This window comes from Salvelinus fontinalis, chromosome 16 (assembly GCF_029448725.1).
Source record: "Salvelinus fontinalis isolate EN_2023a chromosome 16, ASM2944872v1, whole genome shotgun sequence".
Classification (NCBI taxonomy): Eukaryota; Metazoa; Chordata; class Actinopteri; order Salmoniformes; family Salmonidae; genus Salvelinus; species Salvelinus fontinalis.
This window is the reverse complement of record NC_074680.1, coordinates 27,317,959-27,338,459: the sequence shown is the minus strand read 5'-3', so window position 1 is coordinate 27,338,459 and position 20,501 is coordinate 27,317,959. Positions and strand designations below refer to the sequence as shown.

Below are 20,501 nucleotides of genomic sequence, written 5' to 3'. Positions count from 1 at the left end.
CGTGTGTAGGCTAATGATTCCACATTCTCATGAAGGTGTGAAAGAAGTGGACCGCCATAGCCTATAATTTTGAATAATATTCCTTCATGTAAAAATTCAGTCAAAACAATAAAAGCTGGTCTACACTGAAACACGTTCGTTCTCTTATCTTGGGCAGGTGTCTTATTTACAGACGGCGCCTGTGCAGGGAGTTCCTCCTCTTGTTTCTTGTGACTGATGCAAAAATAAGCAGCATCATCCCGACCGGACGCCAGCGATAAAGAGCATTTAAGAGGTGAGCCACATTAACATTAGGAATTTAATCCAATGTCGGTTTATTAATATGATTAAATATGGAAAAATGTGCACCACAATTATGAGGTTAGCGGCGGCTGATTTTAAAGTTATCTTTAAAAAGTGCGCGGATTTACTGTTTTGATAGTACCCTACTGCAGTGGACAGCCACTACGTTAGTTAGGGGAACCGCTATAAAATACAACGGGAATCACACAGGAAGGCGAAAAACCCGTCGTTACCCGAAAATGTTTGATGGGAAACATTGGAGAATTGATGTTGGAGACATTAATATGTAGGCTATTGGTTCATTCGAATAACTTGTAGTGACTTGGCCTGTCAACAGACTGCTCTCTTATCTTAAAGCATAAAGGATCTATTTAGTTACGTTGCGTGTTCGTTAGATCAGAATTAGTTATTGTGCAGCGATCCGTCGGTGAGTGCGACACTGAAGGTACGTGGCAGAGATTTACGCCCTGACAAACACACTCCTCGCCATACTACACCGGCGGCTGCATTGTGTCGTTGATTAGTGCCCATGCGCCGCCTGCACAGTTTACCACTTTGCGCTCTTTGGATACATTTAGGTTGAATGCTATAGCCTTTTGAAGAAAAGCAGCATCGGTTACATCAGCTGGTTCTTCTAAGATGTCTGATTAAATGTGTTTTAGATATCTCTATCTCTCTATATGCCTTAACGTATTTGATGCTTGCAGTCACACACCTGGCACAGTGGTTTACATAATTAATGGACTATAGCTGGAGTGTGCAGTGTTTTGCCTTATTGAAAGAAATATAAACTGTAGGTATTTGTCTGTCCATGGTAGGCATCATTCATGGTCCATTGTTTCTACTACGTGTGATAGGCCTACTCATTGGTCTTTTATGGGGGTGTGTATCCATGTCTAATCCAGCAAATGAAGATGATATCTGAAGAAGATGCCTAAGACCCATGCTGTGTTGAAAAGTATGTGGATTCTGCATAATGTAAGCAGTTGAACCTGTTGAATCAATGTTCAGAAGCTGTTTTGTTTCTATTGTCAGTGCTATTGAGCACATGCAGTATATGCACTACTTCACTTCAGTCTAAACTCAAGCTATTTTATTATTTTGACTAATTTCAAGCTCATGATTTACAGTTGGTCCATTACACTCAGGGCAGTTTGCAGCAAACACCAGTAGGCCTTTGAAATGCCAGCTATAATTGTTTTTGACTTTATGTTGAATGAAAGGTTATCTGCTTATGTTTCAACCAGTTTGATTTATTTTGGATGCCAGTAGGCAGTAGCCTATGTGCATAATCTCGGATGTATTGACCTTCCCAGTAATTCAAAATGGCCAGAGTTCTTGTTGGTAGCATTGGTAAACAATGTTGAATGTCTTAAGAGGAGCTGAGAGCTCATTTAGTGTTGAAAGGAAGGACTGTGTTATCTGCAGTACCTTATCCATTGTTTTGCCATTTCAAACGTCACAAACCAGGTCTCTGATGGAGAAGGAGCAGATGATGAATGTTGCCATTGTCATTTCCAAACAGAGTCATGAATATTTGATCAGACTGTTGGCTGAGATTGAAAGTTGATATCTCCCCCTATCCCAGCATGTTGCATCTGGCCTGGTTGTGTGGGATCTGTAGTCTGTGTTGGCAACAGGGAAGGGGGAGTCTGCCTGCCTCATGTTTCTGAGTTTGTCTGTATTTTGTGTAGGCAGGAAATGACAAGTGAGCTAGCACATTGGAAGCACGAGAGAGTTCCAAGTCATGCTTCTGGGTTTACATGCTTTCTGTATTTTCAGCACCACACGTGACTGGACAGCTTCAATCAATTTGGCAACAACTGCACATCATGATCTAGAGATCAGCAAATCGGTGCCATGCCAGACAGGGAGAGGTGTAGACATCCTGCACCTGAGCCCTGGCCTAGGCTTTGAACTGTAATGTGATTGGGAAGAACTAGCTATTAAAATATTTCACAAGAGGCTAACAACCTGTTCTGATGAGCAATAAGCAGGCATAATTAGCCCCTCTGTTCAGAGACAGAGAGAAAGGGTGCTTGTGTAGGCGCGTGTAGGCAGGCGCATGCGTGAGGGAGGGAGTGCGTGTCAATTGCATCAGATGTGAGATGGTGATATGTATTGCTGTGACTCATCTCCTCCAGTCATGTTTTCAAAGCGCATGACTCAGCCATCCATGTGAGCAGAAACCCTCCCACAAAACTAACCTGTAGAAATCAAAAATATTTTCCGCAAACATCTTATTGGCTGCGTTTTGCTTTCTTACTGGTATGACTACGTTTTGCTTTCTTACTGATATGGCTACGTTTTGCTTTCTTACTGATATGGCTACGTTTTGCTTTACTGGTATGGCTACGTTTTGCTTTCTTACTGATATGACTACGTTTTGCTTTCTTACTGGTATGACTACGTTTTGCTTTCTTACTGATATGGCTACGTTTTGCTTTACTGGTATGGCTACGTTTTGCTTTCTTACTGATATGACTACGTTTTGCTTTCTTACTGATATGACTACGTTTTGCTTTCTTACTGGTATGACTACGTTTTGCTTTCTTACTGATATGGCTACGTTTTGCTTTCTTACTGATATGGCTACGTTTTGCTTTACTGGTATGGCTACGTTTTGCTTTCTTACTGATATGGCTACGTTTTGCTTTCTTATTGATATGACTACGTTTTGCTTTCTTACTGATATGGCTACGTTTTGCTTTACTGGTATGGCTACGTTTTGCTTTCTTATTGGTATGGCTACGTTTTGCTTTCTTACTGATATGGCTACGTTTTGCTTTACTGGTATGACTACGTTTTGCTTTCTTACTGGTATGGCTACGTTTTGCTTTCTTATTGATATGACTACGTTTTGCTTTCTTACTGGTATGACTACGTTTTGCTTTCTTACTGATATGGCTACGTTTTGCTTTACTGGTATGACTACGTTTTGCTTTCTTATTGATATGACTACGTTTTGCTTTCTTACTGGTATGACTACGTTTTGCTTTCTTACTGGTATGACTACGTTTTGCTTTCTTACTGATATGACTACGTTTTGCTTTCTTACTGATATGACTACGTTTTGCTTTCTTACTGGTATGACTACGTTTTGCTTTCTTATTGGTATGACTACGTTTTGCTTTCTTACTGATATGACTACGTTTTGCTTTCTTACTGGTATGACTACGTTTTGCTTTCTTATTGGTATGACTACGTTTTGCTTTCTTACTGATATGACTACGTTTTGCTTTCTTACTGATATGACTACGTTTTGCTTTCTTACTGGTATGACTACGTTTTGCTTTCTTACTGGTATGACTACGTTTTGCTTTCTTACTGGTATGACTACGTTTTGCTTTCTTACTGATATGACTACGTTTTGCTTTCTTACTGGTATGACTACGTTTTGCTTTCTTACTGGTATGACTACGTTTTGCTTTCTTACTGATATGACTACGTTTTGCTTTCTTACTGGTATGACTACGTTTTGCTTTCTTACTGATATGACTACGTTTTGCTTTCTTACTGGTATGACTACGTTTTGCTTTCTTATTGATATGACTACGTTTTGCTTTCTTACTGGTATGACTACGTTTTGCTTTCTTATTGATATGACTACGTTTTGCTTTCTTATTGATATGGCTACGTTTTGCTTTCTTACTGATATGGCTACGTTTTGCTTTCTTACTGATATGGCTACGTTTTGCTTTCTTATTGATATGGCTACGTTTTGCTTTCTTATTGATATGGCTACGTTTTGCTTTCTTACTGATATGGCTACGTTTTGCTTTCTTACTGATATGGCTACGTTTTGCTTTACTGGTATGGCTACGTTTTGCTTTCTTATTGATATGACTACGTTTTGCTTTCTTATTGATATGGCTACGTTTTGCTTTCTTACTGGTATGGCTACGTTTTGCTTTCTTACTGATATGGCTACGTTTTGCTTTCTTACTGATATGGCTACGTTTTGAAACTTTCTCCTGTGCTCTTCTTGGTATAGCTATTACCATATCTGTGCTTATTGCTTTGTTTGGATTAGTCGCCCTGTAGGATCATTTTTTTGCAGTAGAACGCCTGCTGTGAATTTTCATGCCATTTGGCATGGGTGCTGGGGGACTCCTTCCCACACAACCTAACTCAGTTGGCATGATTACTGACAGAGGAGAGCAACAACACTATATTATAAGCCTACAAACCAGCAATATGTTTTTCTGCTAAATGCCCTATTTTTACTCAGCTCCCTCTCACATCAATTAATTTTTTCCCCATAGATATGTACCCACAGTGTCATGTCTCTACCTTGCATCTTCCTTAGGAATGATACTGACCTTACCCTCTCATAAGTGCCATGACTCCCCATCCAAGACTCCCTACTGCCCAGGGCTATGCTGTTTGTATCGGACTGACCCCTCAGACTCGGTGAAGCCTCTTACTGGGGCCTGGTCTGTTACTGTGAGTGGAGCAGAGTCCCACAGTTCAGAGGTGCAGTCTGACAGCCCAGGAGCCCGTGGAGAAGCCTGTGATTTGTGGGTTTTACCGTGTTGCACTCAGTGCCTCTAATTGGCTTCATCCATGTCATTCATCTTTCTGCCTGGGTAATGAATGGGGTTTTTATTCTCATAAGTAATTCCATGTGGGTTGTGTTTGTATGCCACTGCCCTTTTTAAAATATTTTTCTTAATTTGATTGATCGCAATCTGTTGATGTCTGGCAGATTTTATTTAGACATCACTAGCTAGGTTTCCATCCAATTGATGACAGATTTTCATGCAAATATTCTCAAATCTGCATAAAAGCAATGCCAGATATGTTTCCATATTTACTTGTTGTGGATAAAAAGCTGTGCCTGATGTAGTGCACACAAAATGTACTTTTTCGCTTAAATTGTCATGTACTGAAAAAAAATCTGAAATACAGTGTGTTCCCATTGCATGTTGATGTACGGATAGTTTTGTCACAAACTGTTGTGTTAAATAGCAAATGTGCTACTCTGGTCTCTCTAGCCAACAGCTCGCAGATGTGGTGGATGTAGGCTAGTCTACATGAGATTATTATGGATATTTGAATATTTGTCAAGCATTGATTATCATGTCACCAGAATAAGACCCTCGATATTTATTGGAAAGGAGCATCAAGATCACCGTGCACTTTCACCACCCTGTTATTTCATCTGTAGCCTAATAAACTGTAGTTTCCCAAATTGTATTAGGAGGACCACACACCATGTCATTGCGTGACTTCAAGTTTACTTTGATTTGATGGTTATTATATCAATATTTACGCGTAAAGGCGTTTCCACCACCGTTCCTTGAAATAATACATTTTAATGACACAAAGATCCCACCATGTCGAACGAACAAAATATCTGTCAGCATTTATACATTTGTACCGAAACTTCCAGTTTCCATCACAGCTGTCGGGATATATTTTCTTTATAAGGTTGGACTTTGCTCGCATTAACTGGATGGGAACATAGTTACTGACTGGGAACAGAAATCTCTCAAGGCAAATGTGTTATGATGTGATTGTAGATCCCTTGTTTCTTATTCTACAGTTTGCCTAGATGCTTAAATTATTAGCCTCTAGTTTGTATAGTAGCATGAATGATCTTCATTTGTAGGCTACAAAACAAGATCTACTTAAACTGCCAGACTGGACCCAATGATCAATGGCATAGTCTACTCCACAAACAAGGCATATACACAGTGGCAGTGCTCCTCAGTGGGCCTACTGAGCATGTGTAGTGCAGACAGGAAGCAGGTGTTCAGTTTGTTAAACAAGGCGAGTGTATGTGCGCAGTCATCACCCCAGGCACGTTATGGATCACTCAGCCTTCAGTAAGGGGCTGAGAGCGATGATGCTACCTTGGCCAGAAAACAGTCCTCTCAGCTGTGTGTGTGTGAAGGAGAAAGACCCCCCTCCACCCCGGCTTTAGAACAGGTGGGGAGCAGCAGATTGTGTCCCGTCCCCCTCCTCCAGCCTGGGTCTCTTAAAGGAAAATTCCACCCCAAAACTATATTTTTCTATTTGTTTCATTTGTCCATTGTTGACGTAATCCCAACATATTTTTCTTTCAAAATACAGAAATCCTCCCCATATGATGCATTTTTGCATCATATGCTGCGTTTTGCATTATATGATGCAAAATGCATCATACAGGATGATTTTCTGTATTTTGAAAGTTACATCTCTTAAGTTGATTACTGACACATAGGGTTGGAAACTTTCTGGGAAATTTCTGGAAATTTTCCATGGGAAGTTAAGCCTGGGAATTTTGCTTAAATTCATCAAAGTTAACTTCTAACGGTGGACTTTTTTTGTGGGATACACAAGGCAATTCTAGGTCTTGTGGCATATTTTAGTTAAACTATCCCCAACTCAATGGAATTGCAACCCTCTGCATGCACAGTGCATTCTTCCATCACATGTGCAGTGCACTCTTCCATCACATGTACAGCTGATTCTCAAGATCTTGCACACTAATGAGATGCTATTGAGCCCACACTACTACACTGTCTGAGCCAAGGACTACATGCGTTCTGGTAAGTTTTGATTGATACTGCATGGGGGGAATATATATGTTATATGACATGCATCATTTTAACTAGTAAATAGTAGAGCAGCAAAGTATTTTAAATCATCTCTAACTTGTTAACAATTTCTGCTAGTTAGTTTTTGCTACCATGTGGGTTTTAGCTTGCTTGAGCCTGCTAACTGAGTGTTAATTCACCCGTTTCATATTTCATTTTAAAATATTTGTCTTACAAAATGAGTTGTTTAATCTAACTGCTTAACTATTTATCTGTACATGGAATTGTATTTGTTTTTTACAAATTATTTTCTAATCTTTACAGGAAAATGCCACGGACACTATCTGATGTGTGGAGACATTTTACTGCAACTAATGTAGAAGGAAAATCTGTGTACTTTTGCGAATACTGTACCAAATCACATGTGAAGAATGCAACAAAGATGCAGAATCAGCTGGCCAAGTGCATAAAGTTCCCTCAGCGCTCACAACAAGCAACCTCTGACAAAAGTCCCTCTACTTCTATTCGGGGTGAAAATGATGAATCAAACACCTTATCGATAGCAACAGCTCATGGTCCTCCTGGAATCAGAAGTTTTTTTGACTCAATGGAGGAACGTAGTCAGAGAAATGCTTATGAATGTCTGGCATGAGCTGTGTATGCAACTGGTTCACTTCTGATGCTCACAGGCAATGGGTATTAGAAGAGATTTCTGAATGTTCTTTGCCCAGCATACACCCCTCCAACCAGACATGCTTTATCAACTTATTTGCTGGATACAGAGTTCAAGTGAAGGTCAACCAAATCATAGAGAAAGCAGACTGTATTGCAGTCATCTCTAATGGGTGGTCAAATGTTCGTGGGCAAGGAATAATTAACTACATCTTCACCCCTGAACCAGTATTCTACAAGAGCACAGACACTAGGGACAACAGACACACGGGTCTCTACATTGCAGATGAGCTGAAGGCGGTCATCAATGACCTTGGACCACAGAAGGTATTTGCACTGGTGACAGACAATGCTGTGGACATGAAGGCTGCTTGGTCTAAAGCAGGGGTGTCAAACTCATTTCGCATCGTGGGCCACATACGGCCTAGGGAGATGTCAAGTGGGCCGGACCATTAAAATTATACCATACTCTGCTATAAATAACCAAAATATCATGTCTTTCCTTTGTTTTGGTGTAAAGAAGCACAAGAACATTAGGAAAATATTGAAATTTAATGAACTATCCTTTTACAAAACATTTCATGAAACACCTCATATTTCCTTAGACAAATGTGCAATTTACTTTTATCATTCACAAATATGCATTGCAACTGATCCCACTGATTGTACAAAGGCACAAAACTTTAATTGGTACTGAAAAATATAGTAATGCACTTTAAGATTAAATGAGACTTTTAAAGAAAGGAATTTTTAAACCACTTACACATACGCATATAAAATCTAAATGTAATCCCTGCGTACACCTTACAAACTAAGGAGAGTGATTTTAAATGTGTAATGAAGAAAGTGTTCGCCTGTCCTGTAAATCTGTAAACTTCATACATGAAACATACATACACATACAATACATACTGAAAATTTATGGAGTTGTATGAACAGTAGAATTCCATCACACAACTTTTGTTTTGAAGCTGCTGACTAACATTAAAGTGCAAATTTTTTAAATCACCACAGTAAGGATTCATCTTCACAGAGCTGTATTCTTTCAATGCAAACAGTATCTAAGGCAGCATTTTAAAGGTGTTAGTCTAGTCTGGACTTGTATTTGTTCCTGAAACTTGGCATCTTTTGGCCTGTACAAGTGCATCAACACCAGGTGTCATGTCCTGACTAGCTGTCACTTTCAGAATGTCATTTAAGTGCTTGTTTGTGAGCCTTGAACGCATTTTTGTTTTATTGATATTCATCACTGAGAATTTGTTCACAAAGGTAGGTTGTCCCAAACATGCACAAAACTTTAGCAGCCAGGGCTGTTAATTTGGGGTACCCTGGTAGTAGATACTGATAAAATCTGTCCAGACCTACAGAGGCAAATTTGCCCTTCAAATCTGCATCACACTGGTAGCTGGCTTTTACCGCTGCTTCACTGACTTCTCGGCTCTGGATGAAAGTTGACTGCTGTTTCCTCAGACCCGCCAGCAATTCGTTAATCTTATCTCTTCTCAGTTGTCCTTGCAAGCCGTCATATTTTTCGCTGTGATGAGTCTCGTAGTGGCGTCGAATATTATATTCCTTCAATACCGAAACTTGTTGCAAACACACCAAGCACGAAGGTTTTCCGTGCATCTCTGTAAATAAATAGGACGTGGTCCATTTTTCTTTGAAAATTCTACACTCCTTATCTACTTTTCTCCGTTTGGATAACGACATTTTGGCTAATGAGGGTGTAGCGGAGAGGTAGAGACCAAGGTATTAACAACGTCGTAACAAGCAGCAGATGGCGCATTGATACCGTCTGCTGTTTTCAGTCTGTCTCAGTGATGCGGCTTGTCTTCTACTCTGATGGAAAGAGTGCGCCCCTTAGCGGATAATCCATGAATTGCAGCGAATTAAAAATATTAATTCCATGTCTTTTATGCATTTTTTCCACTTTCAAATTATCCTGCGGGCCTGATCGAACCTCCTTGGGGGCCGGTTCCGGCCCGCGGGCCGTATGTTTGACACCCCTGGTCTAAAGCCATTGGCTGTGCTGCTCATGCATTGAATCTGCTCCTCAAGGACATCATGGCACTGAAAACAATGAATACGCTCTACAAGGGAGCCAAGGAAATGGTTAGGTATGTGAAGGGTCATCAAGTTATATCAGCAATCTACCTCACCAAGCAAAGTGAGAAGAATAAGAGCACCACATTGAAGCTGCCTAGCAACACCCATTGGGGTGGTGTTGTCATCATTTTTGGCAGTCTCCTGGAGGGGAAGGAGTCTCCAAGAAATGGCCATATCACACTCTGCCAATATGGACAGCCCCATCAAGAGGATCCTCCTGGATGATGTATTTTGGGAGAGAGTGGTAAGCAGCCTGTAACTCCTGAAACCTATAGCAGTAGCAATTGCACAGATTGAGAGAGACAATGCTATCCTGTCTGATGTTCAGACTCTGCATGCAGATGTAAGAGAAGAAATCCGAACTGCCCTGCCCACTTCCCTGTTGCTCCAAGCAGAGGAAACTGCAGTTCTGAAATACATCAAAAAAGCGTGAAGACTTCTGCCTGAAGCCCATACACGCCGCAGCGTACATGTTGGACCCCAAGTATGCTGGCAAGAGCATCCTGTCTGGTGCAGAGATCAACAAGGCCTATGGTGTCATCACTACCGTGTCTCGCCACCTTGGCTTGGATGAGGGCAAGGTTCTTGGCAGTCTGGCGACGTACACTTCCAAGCAAGGGCTTTGGGATGGAGATGCAATATGGCAGTCGTGCCAACATATCTCATCAGCCACCTGGTGGAAGGGACTTTGTGGATCTGAGGCTCTTTCCCCTGTTTCCTCCATCATCCTCCAAATCCCACCAACATCAGCTGCCTCAGAGCACAACTGGTCCTTGTTGGGAACACACACACCAAAGCACGCAACAGGCTGACCAATACAAGGGTTTAAAAATTGGTGGCCATCCGGGCAAATTTGAGGCTTTTTGAGCCTGACAAGAAGCCATCCTCAACAAGGTTGGAAAGTGAATGTGAAGATGAGGCCTCAGAGTCTGATGTTCAAGAGGTGGACATTGAGGAGGTCCAGGGAGAAGAAATGGGAAGCCTGAGAGGAAGACAATCAAAGTTTAAGTTTCTAGACTATCATTTTACAGATGTATGTTTAAAACATTTTTGGAAGATGCAATGGATCTTTGGGGATCATTCAATATTCCCTTTTGTTGTTCAATGAAATCATCCCATGTGAAGCGTCAACTCATTTAATTAAAGTTCAATTCGTAACGAAATCGTTTTTTTTTTCTATTGAAAGGATTTAATCATTTGCAATTATGTCTACTTATGATGAGGTAAAATGTTTGTTTCTGTCTCCATATATGGTAAATATGTCCAATGCAAAAAAACATGTAAATGTTATTAATTTGCATATTTCTGTTAATCCCCATCTATTCCCACGGAAAGTTTCCACCTCTGAATTTTCCCGAAAATGTACAACCCTACTGACAAGCAACACAATTTGGGACTATGTCAACAACGGACTAATAGATTTGGGGTGGGATTTTCCTTTTAAGTACCCCCTGTCTTCCCCCTGTCTCTATAGACAGAGGGAGGTTCCTCAGTAGCCTGTGGTCTGTGGACTTCCAGAACTGCTCAGGCCTAAACAAACTGGTACTGAAAAAACCTGACACACAAAAATTAGTATTTTGCCTTTTGCAATAGAACCTATTAGCAGAGAGATGCAGTCTTATGGCTTTAAATCCAATTGCATGACTAAATATTGTAAACATAATAGGAGCTATTAGGGCTAGATTTACACTTCGTCACTAGCTGTGTGACGCTGCTCATGGATATTTCACAGCCTTCTGTTATCAGAGCTCCGTTGTTTTATTACGGCAGTTTTCAATTATACGGAGGATTATTGCAGGGCTTTCCTCTGACCTGTGACAAGTGAGCGACGACAGAAACCACCCCAGTGGTCTTCTGGTGTTGGCTTCAAAATCTCTTTCATTTCAATTAGGGGGCCTACAGACCCCGTCAGTAGCCTGTGGAGAGGGTGAAAGTGGTGTGTCCTGGTCTGATGGTGTGCCCTGCTTTCATGTCAGCGGGATGTCACTGGCTGGTTAATAGTCCAATGGACTGGAGAAGCTTTAGGAAAGTGGATTGAGAGGGGCTTTTTAAGAGGGGCTATTTGAAGGAAGACTTTAAAAAATATATATAATCAAATGCTGAGGCAATTTATCTGAATTTTAGCTATATAACCAAACGCTGTCCTTCTAGATTCCTCAACCTTCTCCTTTATTCATTTCGTTGAATGTATTTCTTGCAGCAAGGACATCCTCTGTTTGACTTCACCTCCGCGATTGTAGCGTATCTCGTCCATGAGAATATGAGGTATGAGAGTTATGTAAAAGCTCATTCGTATTCCGCAAGCTCTGGGTACTTGGAGAATAAGCTGATGATAGAATATTCATCCCTCTTTTCCCAACCGTAGGCTTTTCCAGGAAAAGGAAACAACTCTGCCAACACAAACAAACAGTGACAGGGTGAGACAGCTTGTTAAACAACACGGGGATTCCTGTCGGTGCATTCAAGCACAGGAACTCTAGCAGGTTCATTGTTTTATTTATGGTAATTGCCAGCCATCCTTTAGACGGTCCTTTTTCCTTGAGTGAGTGACTGACTGACTGACAGACAGTTGTCAAGGTGACGATGGCGGTTGAGTCAATTTGAGTTCACACTTGATTTATGGTTAATTTCTGTGCCATGGCAGGACTCTTTCCCTGGTGTCATCTGCTCACTGAAGCAGGTAATGAATCTGGATCTAACTGAAGGTTTTACTGTGCAGGAATCCTTGTCTCTTTATTTGTCTTTGTATTTAATACAGTAGGCAATGTCAGATACATCATACTGTATGGAGTCAGGTGATGAGAGTTTATTCTTTGGGTGCAGTATGTCTTTGATCTGCCCCCTATATCTCCCTCCAGAAATGTTTCTGCATGGTTGTTACCCATGGGCTGACCCTTAGCAACCTTTTCCATGGTATCACTGTCATGTAAAACAATGTTAATTATTAGGAAGAACAAACTGTATCCCAAAGGTCTTTCTAGGAAGAAAATAAGTCCAACTGTATGTCAGTACCTTACATATTAAATGTATTGAGAATCTCGATAACCTCAGAATCGTTGGCTGCTTTGTATGAACATGCTTGAACATCACTGTCTGTTCCTTGTTCTACTTCATCTCATGGGTGAATCAGATTCGGGACAACTACAGCGTGTTCCTCATGTGCTAGCAGCAGCTTTGATCGCAAAACCAGCTATGATTACCACCCACCCTAACTGAAAATTTGTGACTCAATCAGGATACTGCTGTAATAACTAGGGTTTGGCAGTATGGTCATACTGTTTCTGTACCATACCGGGGTATAGGTGTTACCGGGAGTGCGGGTCAGAAGGTTGTGGGTTTACAGACAAGTAGGGGTGAAAAGATCTCCTTTATAGTTTCAAGCATCGCATTAATTTATCATCGTATTTGCAGGTATGAAAATGTCATGCAATTCTACGTAATCTTTTGTTAAAATTAATAATTTATTTTTATTCACCCCATTTTCATGGTATCCAATTGTCTCATCGCTGCAACTCCCATACGGACTCGAGAGGCGCAGGTCGAGAGCCGTGCATCCTCCGAAACACAACCCAACCAAGCCAGACTGCTTCTTGACACAATGCCCACTTAACCCGGAAGCCAGCTGCACCAATGTGTCGGAGGACACACCGTACACCTGGCGACCGTGTCAGCGTGCACTGCTCCCGGCCCGCCACAGGAGTCGCTAGTGCGCGGACATCCCTGCCGGCCAAACCCTCCCCTAACCCGGATGACGCTGGGCCAATTGTGCGCCGCCCCATGGGTCTCCTGGTTGCGGCCGGCTGTGACAGAACCTGGACTTGAACCCAGAATCTCTAGTGGCACAGCTAGCACTGCGATGCAGTGCCTTAGACCACTGTGCCACTCGGGAGGCTTTGCCATTTTAGATATTAGCAGAATCTTTTTTTAATACCACACAAATTACCAAAATTACAGGCTAAAAAATGGACGGAGAGGCCTGTGTGTTCATCTCATCATATTTCTCCAATGCCAAATGAGTGTGTCTTGTTTGCAAAGAAACTGTCACTATTTTGCAAATAATTAAATCTGAGGCGCCATAAGGAATCTGAGCATGGTACGGTACTTTCAAAAGTTAGGCCTACCTTTCTACCCCAGACAAAGTAGGCCTACCGATGCAGAAAAATGTAAGCTTTAAGTGCTGGCTACTCTTCTTCCGTGGCTTAACCCAGTGAGAGAAGGTCACAAGTGTTTCCCTAAAAGCTGTCTGGGTTTAAACATCTTCCATTGTACAAGTCAATAGCTTAATCAATTGATAGTGACAGAATTACAGTGCCTTCGGAAAGTATTCAGACCTTGACTTTTTCCACATTTTCTTTACAGCCTTGTTCTAAAATGTATTAAATTGTTTTTTTCATCAATCTACACACAATACCCCATAATGACAGCAAAAACAGGTTTTAGAAATGTTTGCTAATTTCTGTAATTTAAAAAAAACGGAAATATGACATTTACATAAGTATTCAGACTGTTTACTCAGGCCCTTCTCCCCTGATTGCTCAGTTTGGCCGGTTGGCCAGCTCTAGAAAGAGTCTTTGAGGTTCTAAACTTCTTCCGTTTAAGACTAATTGTGTTCTTGGGGACCGGCAATGCTACAGAAATATTTTGGTATTCTTCACCCGATCTGTGCCTCGACACAATCCTGTCTCGGAACTCTTGGCTTGGTTTTTTTCTCTGACATGCACTGTCAACTGTGGGACCTTATATAGACAGGTGTGTGCCTTTTCCAAATCATGTCAAATCATTTGAATTTACCACAGGTGGACTCAAATCAAGTTGTAGAAACATCTCAAGGATGATCAATGGAAACAGGATCCACTTGAGCTCCATTTGAGTCTCATAGCAAATGGTCTGAATACTTATGTGGAGGTATTTTTATTTTTTAGTACATTTGAAAATCTTTCTAAAAACCTCTTCACTTTTTCATCATGGGGTATTGTTTGTTGATTGATGAGGAACATTTATTTAATACATTACAGCCGTATTCTAAAATGTGGAAAAAGTCAAGAGGTCTGAATACTTTCCAAATGCACTGTATGTGTTAATCCCTTCATTTACACACTTATTGAAAAGACAGATCACCTGTGTGGTGCTGTGATTATGTAAATGCATAACACTAATGTCTGCTGGCTATGTAGCCTAAATGACAACCCATTAGCTATAGCCTTATAGCCATTATCTTTTTGTTTAAGTAACAAACTGACCAGGAAACAGGACAACATGATTTCTATGATCCGGACGATTATTTTTGAATGCTCCTCAGCCGATTTGCTATAAAGGCTTGAGTGGGTGGGAACATTTTTAAATGGCCCATATGTGGGGGAAAAGAGCTCAAATGTCATACAGCCTAAAACGCTGAAATTGTACCCACAGTACTTTTATTTCTGTTGCTCTCTCTCCTTTTAAAAATATATTTTTATATTTAATTTAGCCCGAATTAAGGCATGATAACAGGGACATTTTATAGTGCCTTATGAAAGTACTCATACCCCTTGACTTAGTCTGAATTCAAAATGGATTAAATAGATTTTTCCTCACTTATTTATATACAATACCCTTCATGTCAAATAGAAATGTTAGCAAATTTATTGAAAATGAAATACAGAAATATAGAATTTACATAAGTATTCACACCCCTGAGTCAATACATGTTAAAATCATACACTGCTCAAAAAAATAAAGGGAACACTTAAATAACACAATGTAACTCCAAGTCAATCACACTTCTGTGAAATCAAATTGTCCACTTAGGAAGCAACACTGATTGACAATAAATTTCACATGCTGTTGTGCAAATGGAATAGACAAAAGGTGGAAATCATAGGCAATTAGCAAGACACCCCCCAAAACAGGAGTGATTCTGCAGGTGGTGACCACAGACCACTTCTCAGTTCCTATGCTTCCTGGCTGATGTTTTGGTCACACTTGAATGCTGGCGGTGCTCTCACTCTAGTGGTAGCATGAGACGGAGTCTACAACCCATACAAGTGGCTCAGGTAGTGCAGTTCATCCAGGATGGCACATCAATGCGAACTGTGGCAAAAAGGTTTGCTGTGTCTGTCAGCGTAGTGTCCAGAGCATGCAGGCGCTACCAGGAGACAGGCCAGTACATCAGGAGACGTGGAGGAGGCCGTAGGAGGGCAACAACCCAGCAGCAGGACCGCTACCTCCGCCTTAGTGCAAGGAGGTGCACTGCCAGAGCCCTGCAAAATGACCTCCAGCAGGCCACAAATGTGCATGTGTCTGCTCAAACGGTCAGAAACAGACTCCATGAGGGTGGTATGAGGGCCTGACGTCCACAGTTGGGGGTTGTGCTTACAGCCCAACACCGTGCAGGACGTTTGGCATTTGCCAGAGAACACCAAGATTGGCAAATTCGCCACTGGCGCCCTGTGCTCTTCACAGATGAAAGCAGGTTCACACTGAGCACATGAGCACATGTGACAGACGTGACAGAGTCTGGAGACGCCGTGGAGAACGTTCTGCTGCCTGCAACATCCTCCAGCATGACCGGTTTGGCGATGGGTCAGTCATGGTGTAGGGTGGCATTTCTTTGTGGGGCCGCACAGCCCTCCATGTGCTCGCCAGAGGTCGCCTGACTGCCATTAGGTACCGAGATGAGATCCTCAGACCCCTTGTGAGACCATATGCTGACACATGCACATTTGTGGCCTGCTGGAGGTCATTTTGCAGGGCTCGGGCAGTGCACCTCCTTGCACTAAGGCGGAGGTACCGGTCCTGCTGCTGGGTTGTTGCCCTCCTACGGCCTCCTCCACGTCTCCTGATGTACTGGCCTGTCTCCTGGTAGCGCCTCCATGCTCTGGTCACTACGCTGACAGACACAGAAAACCTTTTTTCCACAGTTCGCATTGATGTGCCATCCTGGATGAACTGCACTACCTGAGCCACTTGTGTGGGTTGTAGACTCCGTCTCATGCTACCACTAGAGTGAGAGCACCGCCAGCATTCAAAAGTGACCAAAACATCAGCCAGGAAGCATAGGAACTGAGAAGTGGTCTGTGGTCACCACCTGCAGAATCACTCCTGTTTTGGGGGGTGTCTTGCTAATTGCCTATAATTTCCACTTTTTGTCTATTCCATTTGCACAACAGCATGTGAAATTTATTGTCAATCAGTGTTGCTTCCTAAGTGGACAGTTTGATTTCACAGAAGTGTGATTGACTTGGAGTTACATTGTGTTGTTTAAGTGTTCCCTTTATTTTTTTGAGCAGTGTATTTTGGCAACGATTTACGGCTAAGAGCTTCGCACGCCTGGGTTGTACAATATTTGCCCAGTCTTTTTAAAATTCTTCAAGCTCTGCCAAATTGGTTGTTGATCATTGCTAGACAACCATTTTCATGTTCTGACTTAAATTGTCTTGAAAATTTAACTTGGCCACTCAGGAAACTTCAATGTCATCTTGGTAAGCAACTCCAGTGTATATTTGGCCTTGTGTTTTAGGTTATTGTCCTGCTGAAAGGTGACAACCTCTCTGTGTCTGGTGGAAAGCAGACTGAACCAGGTTTTCCTCTAGGATTTTGCCTGTGCCTGCTGCCTTCTGTTTCTTTTTATCCTGAAAAACTCTCCAGTCCTTAATGATTACAAGCATACCCATAACATGATGCAGCCACCACTATGCTTGAAAATATGGAGAGTGATACTCAGTAATGTGTTGTATTGGATTTACCCCAAACATAACACTTTGTATTAAGGACAGAATATTAATTGCGTTGCCACTTTTTTTGCAGTATTAATTTTGCCTTGTTGCAAAAAGGAAACAGGTTTTGGAATGTTTGTATTTTATAAATGTTTTTAATTTCTGTCAATTAGTCTAGCATTGTGGAGTAACTACAATGTTGCTGATCCATCCTCAGTTTTCTCCTATCACAGCCATTAAACTCTAACTGTTTTTTAAAGTCACCATTGGCCTCTTGGTGAAATCACTGAGCGGTTTCCTTCCTCTCCGGCAACTGAGTTAGGAAGGATGCCTGTAAGGGATAGTCAGTCTTTTTTTTGTTTAATTTTTTTTACCCATCTACCAATCGGTGCCCTTCTTTGCGAGGCATTGGGAAAAACCTCCCTGGTCTTTGTGGTTGAATCTGTGTTTGAAATGCACTACATGACTGAGGGACCTTACAGATCCTTGTATATGTGGGACACAGAGATTAGGTCGTCATTCAAAAATCATGTTGAACACTATTACACACAGTGAGTCCATGCAAATTCTGTGACTTGTTAAGCACATTTTTACTAATGAACTTATTTAGGCTTGCTTTAAGAAGGTGGTTGAATACTTATTGACTTAGAAATGTTATTTTTTAAATAAATTAGTAAAAATATCTAAACAATTCTACTTTGACTTTATGGGGTATTGTGTGTAGGCCAGTGACAACAAAAATCGACATTTTAAATGCAGGCTTTAACACAACAATGTGGAAAAAAGTTAAGAGGCCTTTGACCTCCCTTGATCATTTTGTAAAATGTATAATAGCCAATCACTGTTGAGCTAAACTGAGTGCGCTCAGCTGTAAATGGTCCTGGCGCACCGAAAACGTGTCAAGGGAAGCCAGTTAGGATTTGGCTTCAGACCAATCACATCAGAAGCCAAACATCGTTGACGTAATAATATATACACTGCTCAAAAAACTAAAGGGAACACTTAAACAACACAATGTAACTCCAAGTCAATCACACTTCTGTGAAATCAAACTGTCCACTTAAGAAGCAACACTGATTGACAATAAATTTCACATGCTGTTGTGCAAATGGAATAGACAACAGGTGGAAATTATAGGCAATTAGCAAGACACCCCCAATAAAGGAATGGTTCTGCAGGTGGTGACCACAGACCACTTCTCAGTTCCTATGCTTCCTGGCTGATGTTTTGGTCACTTTTGAATGCTGGCGGTGCTTTCACTCTAGTGGTAGCATGAGATGGAGTCTACAACCCACACAAGTGGCTCAGGTAGTGCAGCTCATCCAGGATGGCACATCAATGCGAGCTGTGGCAAAAGGTTTGCTGTGTCTGTCAGCGTAGTGTCCAGAGCATGGAGGCGCTACCAGGAGACAGGCCAGTACATCTGGAGACGTGGAGGAGGCCGTAGGAGGGCAGCAGGACCGCTACCTCCGCCTTTGTGCAAGGAGTAGCAGGAGGAGCACTGCCAGAGCCCTGCAAAATGACCTCCATCAAGCCACAAATGTGCATGTGTCTGCTCAAACGGTCAGAAACAGACTCCATGAGGGTGGTATGAGGGCCCGACGTCCACAGGTGGGGGTTGTGCTTACAGCCCAACACCGTGCAGGACGTTTGGCATTTGCCAGAGAACACCAAGATTGGCAAATTCGCCACTGGCGCCCTGTGCTCTTCACAGATGAAAGCAGGTTCACACTGAGCACGTGACAGACGTGGCAGAGTCTGGAGACGCCGTGGAGAACGTTCTGCTGTCTGCAACATCCTCCAGCATGACCGGTTTGGCGGTGGGTCAGTCGTGGGGTGGCATTTCTTTGGAGGGCCGCACAGCCCTCCATGTGCTCGCCAGAGGTAGCCTGACTGCCATTAGGTACCGAGATGAGATCCTCAGACCCCTTGTGAGACCATATGCTGGTGCGGTTGGCCCTGGGTTCCTCCTAATGCAAGACGATGCTAGACCTCATGTGGCTGGAGTGTGTCAGCAGTTCCTGCAAGAGGAATGCATTGATGCTATGGACTGGTCCGCCCATTCCCCAGACCTGAATTCAATTGAGCACATCTGGGAGATCATGTCTCGCTCCATCCACCAACGCCCCGTTGCACCACAGACTGTCCAGGAGTTGGCGGATCCTTTAGTCCAGGTCTGGGAGGAGATCCCTCAGGAGACCATCCGCCACCTCATCAGGAGCATGCCCAGGCGTTGTAGGGAGGTCATACAGGCACGTGGAGGCCACACACACTACTGAGCCTCATTTTGACTTGTTTTAAGGACATTACATAAGTTGGATCAGCCTGTAGTATGGTTTTCCACTTTAAATTTGAGTGTGACTCCAAATCCAGACCTCCATGGGTTGATAAATTTGATTTCCATTGATAATTTTTGTGTGATTGTGTTGTCAGCACATTCAACTATGTAAAGAAAAAAATATTTAATAAGAATATTTCATTCATTCAGATCTAGGATGTGTTATTTTAGTGTTCCCTTTATTTTTTTGAGCAGTGTATAATTGTGACGGGGAAAAAATATAATTGTGTCGTCCTCCGGTGACCAGCTTGCTAAAATAGGACCTTTCCTAAATTAGCCATAGATGGGGATTTGGACTTGTGGTTTTACTTTATTCTCCGTACTCACCAATTATTAAAATAGCGATTCTGATCCAACCACGAGAGGATGGTAGTTCAACATGTAGCTTGATGTAGTATGCTAATGTTGACTAGCTGGCCTGGTGCATCGTTGCCCATGAAGTTAGGCTAGCGAGCAAGCATTTTAGCCAAGTAGCCTAGGACAACAAAAACTAAGTGTGTACTGTATGACAGTCGTAGACCGTTCAGGTTGTTTTTAGTATGTTTTAGTTGTCACTATTGGAATAAGCATAGGTGAGTTAGATAATGTTTAAATTAAAATGGTGCTGGAATAGTGGAGGCAGCTCCGGTTTTCTTTGAAATTTGCGGTAACTCCGTGGTTCTAAATCAAGTTTTTTAGTAGTCCAAAAACGTTGGAAACATTACCTTGCTTGACCATTCTGTAGGTAATGTAACTGTTTGTTACATGCAATATGTTTTGTGGACTTCACCGGACAGATGTTGCTCTCCGGTTTTGTGATGAAATAAATGTTTAGTTGAATTTATTCTGCCACTGTCTTCGTGTTTTCTCGGCCTCGGGCCTATATATCACATTGTGAAGGCATAA

General features: G+C 42.0%; 2 protein-coding genes across 5 annotated transcripts in view; both read left to right on the top strand.

Annotated features, from left to right (window-relative positions):
* The first annotated feature begins 7 nt into the window (after positions 1-7).
* LOC129812915 (calcium permeable stress-gated cation channel 1-like) overlaps positions 8-20,501 on the top strand; it is a 60,113-nt gene continuing 39,619 nt past the window's right edge. The window contains exon 1 of one of the 4 annotated variants that reach the window (XM_055864895.1): positions 8-274. The gene's annotated coding sequence lies outside the window, so the exon portion shown is untranslated. Of the gene's footprint in view, positions 275-466; positions 728-2,402; positions 2,551-20,501 lie in introns of those variants that run through there. The other 3 variants (XM_055864889.1, XM_055864892.1, XM_055864893.1) reach the window with 3 other exon arrangements.
* On the top strand, positions 2,557-20,439 carry LOC129812916 (uncharacterized). The gene is made up of 2 exons (XM_055864896.1): positions 2,557-6,818; positions 7,131-20,439. The coding sequence occupies exon 1, from the start codon at positions 2,580-2,582 to the stop codon at positions 4,245-4,247; it is 1,668 nt and encodes a 555-aa protein (XP_055720871.1). The 5' UTR covers positions 2,557-2,579; the 3' UTR covers positions 4,248-6,818; positions 7,131-20,439.